Consider the following 9,109-nt stretch of genomic DNA (forward strand, 5'->3'; position numbering starts at 1 on the left):
CAAATAGAGCTTTCTTTTGGTTTTATTTGATCACCTCTGCGGTTTTTATTTTTTGTGCTATAAACAAAAATAGAGCGACAATTTTGGAAAAAATAAAAAAAGGAAAATATTTTTTACTTTTTGCTATAATAAATATCCCCAAAAAATATACAAAAAAACTATTTTTTTCCTCAGTTTAGGCCGATACGTATTCTTCTTCTTTTTATTTTTTTTACGAAAAAGGCAAAAAGCGTTTGATTGGTTTGTGCAAAAATTATAGCGTCTACAAAATAGGGGATAGTTTTATGGCATTTTTTTTTTTTTACTAGTAATGGCTGCAATCTGCAATTTTTATCGGTACTGCGACATTATGGCGGACACTTCGAACACTTTTGACACATTTTTGGGACCATTGGCATTTTTATAGCGATCAGTGCTACAAAAATGTATTGATTACTGTAAAAATGACACTGGCAGGGAAGGGGTTAACACTAGGAGGCGAGGAAGGCGTTAATTATGTTCCCTGTGTGTGTTCTAACTGAAGGGGGGGGGGTGGGACGACTGACTAGGGGAAATGACAGATCGCTGTTCATACATTGTATGAACAGACGATCAGTCATTTCTCCCCCTGACGGGACCGGAAACTGTGTGTTTACACACACACAGCTCCCGGTTCTCGCTCTGCAACGAGCGATTGCCCGGCGGCGTTGATCGGGCACGCGCATCGGCGGCGGGCACGCGCCCCCAATGGCAGGAATGCGAAATGACGTATAGCTATGTGATTTCGCGCAGCCGAGTCAACCTGCCGCCGTATAACTGCGGCAGCTGGTCAGCTAGTGGTTAAAGTATTTTTTCCCCCAAAAAATTGCATTTGAAAGACCGCTGCACAAATAGTGTGACATGAAATATTGCAACCACCACCATTTTATTCTCTAAGGCAGGTATATGCAATTAGCGGACCTTCAGCTGTTAGTAAGCTTCCCCTCATTTACAGACCGAAGTTCATCCCCTTGATCTAAAGAACAAAGCATTACAATGTTTATAGTTAGATCAGCTGCTGAGGAATGTTGTGAAACTTGGCAGACAGCTGACGCCATCTGGTGGTGGCCGTTGGTATTACAAGTTAAGCATTACAAGTTAAACAGCAATTCTAATGTAATTTTTCACTATTTTCACTGCCATCTTCTTCCCTCTAATTAGAACCCCCAAACATTATATATATTTTTTATCCTAACACCCTAGAGAATAAAATGGCGATAGTTGCAATACTTTGTCACGCCGTATTTGCGCAGCGGTCTTACAAGCGCACTTTTTTGGGAAAAAAATTACACTTTTTTTAATTAAAAAATAAGACAGTAAAGTTATCCCCATTTTTTTTAATATTATGAAAGATAATGTTACGCCGAGTAAATTCACACCCAACATGTCACGCTTCAAAATTGCGTCCGCTCGTGGAATGCCGACAAACATTTACCCTTTAAAATCTCCATAGGCGACGTTTAAAAAAATCTACAGGTTGCATGTTTTGAGTTACAGAGGAGGACTAAGGCTAGAATTATTGCTCTCACTCTACCAATCGCGGCGATACCTCACATGTGTGGTTTGAACACCGTTTACATGTGCGGGCGCTGCTCACGTATGTGTTCGCTTCTGCGCGCAAGCTCGTCGGGACGGGGTGCGTTTTCTGGCTCCTAACTTTTTTAGCTGGCTCCTAGATTCCAAGCAAATTTGTCAACCCCTGACGTAGCTCTATTTGCGCTATGTGCAAAAAACAAAAAAACAAACACACAATTTTTTTTTTAACTTTCTACTATAAAACATTCCCAATTAAAAAAAAAAAAAAAATTGTAAATCTAATTTCTTCATCGATTTAGGCCAATACGTATTCTGCTAATTATTTTTGGTAAAACAAAAAAATAAATAAATCACAATAACTGTATATTGATTGGTTTTTGCAAAAGTTACAGAGTCTACAAACTATGGGATATTTTTTACTAGTAATGGCAGCGATCAGCGACTAATAGCAGGACTGCGATATTGCGACAGTTCGTTCTATATGCTTTGTAGAACGAACTGTCAAACAATAACCTTCCAGTCGAGACCAGGGGTGAATTTATCGTGGCTGAGGGGTTGGGGTGTGGGGACACCCGACACTTTTTTGGGGACCAGTGGCACTAATACAGTGATCAGTGCTAAATAATATGCACTGTTACTGTACTAATCACATTGACAGGGAAGGGGTTAACATCGGGGGTGATCAAAGGGTTAAATGTGTTTCTTAGGAGTTGATTGCCAACTGTGTGGGGGGTGCTTTGACTGGAGAAATGTAAAGATCCATCTTCCTGCTTAGCAGGATCACAAGATCAGTACATTCTCCTTTCACAGAACGGCAGTCTGCCTTGTTTACATGGGCAGATCACTGTTCTGCCTTTCTCACGAACGATCAGATCATGTGCCATGGAGGAAAAATCCTATTTTTCTTCCGTCTGCCGGATCGGATGAACACGGACATACGGTCCGTGTTCATCCGATCCCCATAGGGGAGAGCGGAGGAAAGACAGGGCAGTCCCTGCACAGTTTGCGGGGACCGCGCTGCCAGCTCAGCGGGGATTTTACGGAGGATCCCCGCTGAGCTTTTGCGGACACACGGAGCGGATCATTACTGATCCGCCTGTGTGAAAGGGCCCTTAGGGAATTGGTATGCTGTAATATGTTTGTTTTTAAAACACTTTAACTTACACCCTGCAACCCTATACAAATGTGATTGTAAACAATTCCTCCTTTCATGTCCCCTGCCGTCACTCCTGGCTTTACCTCTCCTCAGTGTGCCACAACAGGAAGCCACTTCCCATTGCAGAACACCTGTGGACTCAATCCCGAGCCATGCTGCCTGTGTCCATAGACACAAACAGCGTGGATCAGCACCGCCTCCCGCTCCCTAGTCACCGGATTCCACTTTGTGAGCTTATGTAGATGGGCTTTGTTTCTGAATTGTCCAACTGAAAACAAGCATTTGTGCAAACATGGTGCCTAAGGCCTCTTTTCGCAGTAGTGCGACTTCAAAGTCGCACAATTTTGCTGCGATCTGCAGCCGCGATTTCAGGGCATGCCTGTGTAAGTGGCATCAAAATTGGACCAAAGTAGTGCAGGGACTATTTTGAAGTCGGAACGACTTGAAGTTGTACTAATATGAATGGTTGTCATTGGAAATCATGGGAAACGACAAATCGTGGGACAAGGCGTGTTCTGGGCTGCACTAGCAGCTCATTCAATACGAATAGACTGCCTTAAAACAATGCGGGTGAACATGCATGTGGTAATGCAAAGGTCTGAAGGGGCCCTTAAAAGAGAAGTATGGCCAAAGATTTTTTTGGTTATACCTCTCTTCTGGGTCACAGGAGCACACTCAATTTTGCCCTCCTGTGACCCAAAATAAGCTGAGAATAAGCTCAAGCCGTCACAGAGCGCTCTAGGCTCTGGAAGGATCCTGAACATATTGTCAGGATACACCCAGAGTCCTGACTGACAGCTGGCTCCGATTCCCAGTGCTCTGCTAACAGCTGAAGCCAACTGTACCCACCCCCTCTCCATCCTGGCACTCCAGTAAATGCTGCAAGGGCAGAACAGAGAGCAGTGACTGCTAGTCACCGCTCTCTGTTCAGAGCTGACCGAGAACTGAGCAATCAGCAGTCATGTGATCACTCATTTTTTTTCTGGGTTAGAGACAGTGGGGGGACCGACGCTGCAGCATGGAGATGAGTATGTAAGTCTGTTTTTTTAATGCATCTTAATCTTCTCGATTAAAGTATTTTAATAGGCAAAGCTTATTACCAAGTTGTCTTTTGGAATAAGGAATAAGGAGCAGGTTTGTTTTTTTTATGGCTGTGCCACCACTGGGGACATTCACCTTTTTATTATCTTGGTGACCAATTCGAACACATTACAGATGTCAGCAGGACTGATTTGCAATTGGGACACTTATTTCACTGACCATTGTCTAAGAGGAGATATTTCCTAGTATTCCCGGCTGCATCTTCAGGGCAGCAAAAGAAGGAAAATCTCCCCAGTGGGACCCAGGCAAAAAAAAAAAAAAAAATATGAACCAATGTCTGTCTTAACCCTTACCTTTAAAAAAACAACAAATAAAAGTTGGACCACAGGATGCAGCTCAATCATGTAACAAGAAACATATTTTTAAACCCCAGACTGTAAATAAAATGGACCCTATCCACACCCAGCCTCTTCTTGTCTTCTGCCCCCTCTCTGTGGCTCCATCCCTGTACCAGCATAAGCCCTTTATCTCATTTCCCAGCCCTGTCCCCGCGTCCTTCCCCCCCCCGGCTCATACTCCAGCCCTGTCCCTGCCTCCTTCCCCCCAGCTCACACTTCAGCCCTGTCCCTGCCTCCTTCCCCCCAGCTCACACTCCAGCCCTGTCCCTCCCCCCAGCTCACACTCCAGCCCTGTCCCTCCCCCCAGCTCACACTCCAGCCCTGTCCCCCGCGTCCTTCTCCCCCCGCTCATACTCCAGCCCTGTCCCCGCCTCCTTCCCCCCAGCTCACACTTCAGCCCTGTCCCTGCCTCCTTCCCCCCAGCTCACACTCCAGCCCTGTCCCTCCCCCCAGCTCACACTCCAGCCCTGTCCCTCCCCCCAGCTCACACTCCAGCCCTGTCCCCCGCGTCCTTCTCCCCCCGCTCATACTCCAGCCCTGTCCCCGCCTCCTTCCCCCCAGCTCATACTCCAGCCCTGTCCCTCCCCCCGGCTCATACTCCAGCCCTGTCCCTCCCCCCCCCCAGCTCACACTCCAGCCCTGTCCCTCCCCCCCCCAGCTCACACTCCAGCCCTGTCCCCGCGTCCTTCCCACCCCCCCGGCTCATACTCCAGCCCTGTCCCTCCCCCCGGCTCATACTCCAGCCCTGTCCCTCCCCCCCAGCTCACACTCCAGCCCTGTCCCCGCGTCCTTCCCCCCCCCCCGGCTCATACTCCAGCCCTGTCCCTCCCCCCCAGCTCACACTCCAGCCCTGTCCCCGCGTCCCCCCCCCCGGCTCATACTCCAGCCCTGTCCCTCCCCCCGGCTCATACTCCAGCCCCGTCCCCGCCTCCTTCCCCCCCGACTCATACTCCAGCCCCGTCCCCGCCTCCTTCCCCCCGACTCATACTCCAGCCCTGTCCCCGCCTCCTTCCCCCCGACTCATACTCCAGCCCTGTCCCCATCCCCGGCTCATACACCAGCCCTGTCCCCACCTCCTTCCCCCCGGCTCATACTCCAGCCATGTCCCCGCCTCCTACCGCCTAGCTCATACTCCAGCCCTGTTCCTGCAACCTCTCCCTGCCTTCGAGTCTCAATTCCCCTTCTCCATGACTTTGTCCTCTGTGTTCCACAGCTCTACAACCCACCCTTCCTCTGTTCCTTCTCCATGGCTTTCTGTTCACCCTCCTTTACTCCCCTCCATGGATCTCCATCAACTCTTCAAATCTCTGTCCCCTCAACATGACTGTCTTTCCATGACTTCCTCCCCCACCCGCCCCCTTTTACCCTATCCATGGCTCTCACCGACTTTCTCCCCCCCTCTGCATGACATTCTTTCTCCCTGACTCCCTCTCCCCATGCCATTCTCTTTCCCCATCTTCAATGACACACTTGACTCCCTCTCCCCAACTTACTCCAACTCTCCATGACTCCTCACCATGACCCTCCATACCTTTCTGCCCCTCTTTATGACTGTTAACTAAACATCTCTGCCCCCTCACCGTGACTCTCCATCCCTGTTGTAAATAATAGATGATGACTAGTAATTATTATATGTAAGGAGGAGTGCGCCAACAGATACAGAACATTCCTCCAACCTAAATGAACGAATATCTGCAGAAAGCTGGTCCTTCACCAGAGATTGTCATCTCTTCCGGGATCCGATAAATGACAATCTCTGGTGAAGGACCAGCTTTCTGCAGATATTCGTTCATTTAGGTTGGAGGAATGTTCTGCATCTGATGGCGCACTCCTCCTTACATATAATAATTACTAGTCATCATCTATTATTTACAACAGGGATGGAGAGTCACGGTGAGGAGGGGGCAGAGAGTCACGGTGAGGAGGGGGCAGAGAGTCACGGTGAGGAGGGGGCAGAGAGTCACGGTGAGGAGGGGGCAGAGAGTCACGGCGAGGAGGGGGCAGAGAGTCACGGTGAGGAGGGGGCAGAGAGTCACGGTGAGGAGGGGGCAGAGAGTCACGGTGAGGAGGGGGCAGAGAGTCACGGTGAGGAGGGGGCAGAGAGTCACGGTGAGGAGGGGGCAGAGAGTCACGGTGAGGAGGGGGCAGAGAGTCACGGTGAGGAGGGGGCAGAGAGTCACGGTGAGGAGGGGGCAGAGAGTCACGGTGAGGAGGGGGCAGAGAGTCACGGTGAGGAGGGGGCAGAGAGTCACGGTGAGGAGGGGGCAGAGAGTCACGGTGAGGAGGGGGCAGAGAGTCACGGTGAGGAGGGGGCAGAGAGTCACGGTGAGGAGGGGGCAGAGAGTCACGGTGAGGAGGGGGCAGAGAGTCACGGTGAGGAGGGGGCAGATCCCCCCCCCCCCCATATACTGTATGTACCTTCCTCTCATACATGCAAACTTCAATATTACACAGATCCCCCCCCCATATACTGTATGTACCTTCCTCCCATACATGCAAACTTCTATATTACACAGATCCCCCCCATACACTGTATGTACCTTCCTTCCATACATGCAAACTTCTATATTACACTATGTACCTTCCTTCCATACATGCAAACTTCTATATTACACTGTATGTACCTTCCTTCCATACATGCAAACTTCTATATTACACTGTATGTACCTTCCTTCCATGCATGCAAACTTCTATATTACACTGTATGTACCTTCCTTCCATGCATGCAAACTTCTATATTACACTGTATGTACCTTCCTTCCATGCATGCAAACTTCTATATTACACTGTATGTACCTTCCTTCCATGCATGCAAACTTCTATATTACACTGTATGTACCTTCCTTCCATACATGCAAACTTCTATATTACACTGTATGTACCTTCCTTCCATACATGCAAACTTCTATATTACACTGTATGTACCTTCCTTCCATGCAAACTTCTATATTACACAGATCCCCCCCATATACTGTATGTACCTTCCTTCCATACATGAAAACTTCTATATTACACAGATCCCCCCCATACACTGTATGTACCTTCCTTCCATACATGCAAACTTCTATATTACACAGATCCCCCCCATATACTGTATGTACCTAGGAGGGTTCCATACTAACTCCCTCTACTCACGCGTTATACAGACCCCCCATAGACTCACTTGTGGTGTATCAGGCGCTCGGTGCTCAGTGTCTCCCCGCTGTGTTGATGGGGATGAGAGGGGAGCAGAGCAGTGCGGCTCAGGCTGGGGGAGTGCGGGAACATCCTCCTCCGCCTCCCGGCTCGGACCGCACATTAGCCTGGGGGTGCCAGGTCGCAGCCGGCCGCTCGCCTGACTGGTCAGTCCGAGGAGGAAGTAAGCGAGGGGTAGAGTCGTCTAACAGGAAGTCTGAGGCTCCGGAGGAAATGGCGGACAGCAGTTGGGAGGAAGACACAGAGAGTGGGCGGCGACAATACGGTGTCACGGCTACACCGGTGTGGAACAGGACGACTTGAGAAGCAACTAGCATCACATGGTCAGGGGTGGCCAATCAGGAGACAGAAACACCTCCCACGAGCGATCACCGAGCTTCTCTTTCTGTATGGGTGTGAGCTGACAGTGTGCCTGGTCATGGGGGCCACAGCGCCCCCTGGCGGGTGGATATGTGTGGTGACACGAGGAGGACCGTAATCCTGAACAAGCTGACATGTGGATTTCACTTCCTCCCCAGTAGCAATATTTCCACCTTGAATAAGTACAGCTCCTGTCCTCTAACTTCAGGCATAGATTAACCACTTCATGACCAGGTCATTTTTTTGCAATACGGCACTGTGTTAGTCTGTCAATTGCGTGGTCGTAGGGTTGCCACCTTTTCTTCAAGCCAAACCCGAACACACCACTGCATATGGATAAAAGAAAAATATGATACTGCGCTGAGCTAACTAAATAAAACAAACATAAACATGAACAAGCTGCAACAAAAATTGTGATATACACACAATATCCAATCAAAATAAAGCAAATAAGTTGCGCTAAACAAATATAAATATGAATATGAAAAATAAATGTGCAATTGAGTTGGAAAAAGTTTTAGTGTCCATAAGTGTCCAAAGAACAAAAAAATTATATATTGAAAATAAGTAAATTGTTGAGTGAAGTTTTAAGCGTGACTGGCAAACAAAAATCCTCCACCGGTGAAAAGATAAAAAAGACTATGCGCTTACCAGAAGGGCAAGCAATCAAAGCTTGCAGCTGGAATCCCCCAGCAAGGGTCTTTATAGAAACTGCCGCTGATGGTCCAGATAATATTCCTCCAATTGTATGGATGGATATGAGATCCAAAGAACATGAAAGAAATATATATACAGCATATGGTGATGTACCGCAGATAAACAGGATGATAAGCACACCAAGAAAAGCCACCACCAATAAGAATCACCGAACAAGGGGGACTCTTACCAGATATGCTAAATAGAGTACTTGTGGCCAAACCCAGCCAGGGCCTTTAGGTAGTCTCCAAGCACACCAGCCAAAGCACACGGCTTTCTCAGACAACCATAACGGAGTATGTCACCAGAAAGAAAGATGAAATCCACATAGTGAAGTATCGCAGATATAAGGTTTAATAAAAGTAGATGCACTTACATAAAAAAGAGTAGTAACAGCATTAAAAATTGCGAGCCGGCCGGCTTTCTTCGAGCGCCCGTCCTTCAGGACCTAGACGCAGCACGTCAGAGCGTCTCCTCCTCCCGACGTACGTTTCGTCAGTATGTGACGTCGTCTGGGGAACCAACGACGACGTTCCCCAGACGACGTCACATACTGACGAAACGTACGTCGGGAGGAGGAGACGCTCTGACGTGCTGCGTCTAGGTCCCGAAGGACGGGCGCTCGTAGAAAGCCGGCCGGCTCGCAATTTTTAATGCTGTTACTACTCTTTTTTATGTAAGTGCATCTACTTTTATTAAACCTTATATC

The 9,109-nt window shown here is 48.4% G+C and overlaps 1 protein-coding gene across 1 annotated transcript in view; it reads right to left on the reverse strand.

The window, feature by feature from the left end:
• Positions 1 to 7,692, reverse strand: part of TENT2 (terminal nucleotidyltransferase 2) — a 59,597-nt gene extending 51,905 nt beyond the window's left edge. Inside the window, exon 1 of the mRNA XM_040340599.1 lies at positions 7,313 to 7,692. Coding sequence (XP_040196533.1) covers positions 7,313 to 7,416 — 104 coding nt within the window. The 5' untranslated portion in view covers positions 7,417 to 7,692. The remainder of the gene's footprint in view (positions 1 to 7,312) is intronic.
• Positions 7,693 to 9,109: the final 1,417 nt, after the last annotated feature.

The sequence above is a fragment of the Rana temporaria genome, chromosome 1 (genome assembly GCF_905171775.1).
Source record: "Rana temporaria chromosome 1, aRanTem1.1, whole genome shotgun sequence".
Classification (NCBI taxonomy): domain Eukaryota; kingdom Metazoa; phylum Chordata; class Amphibia; order Anura; family Ranidae; genus Rana; species Rana temporaria.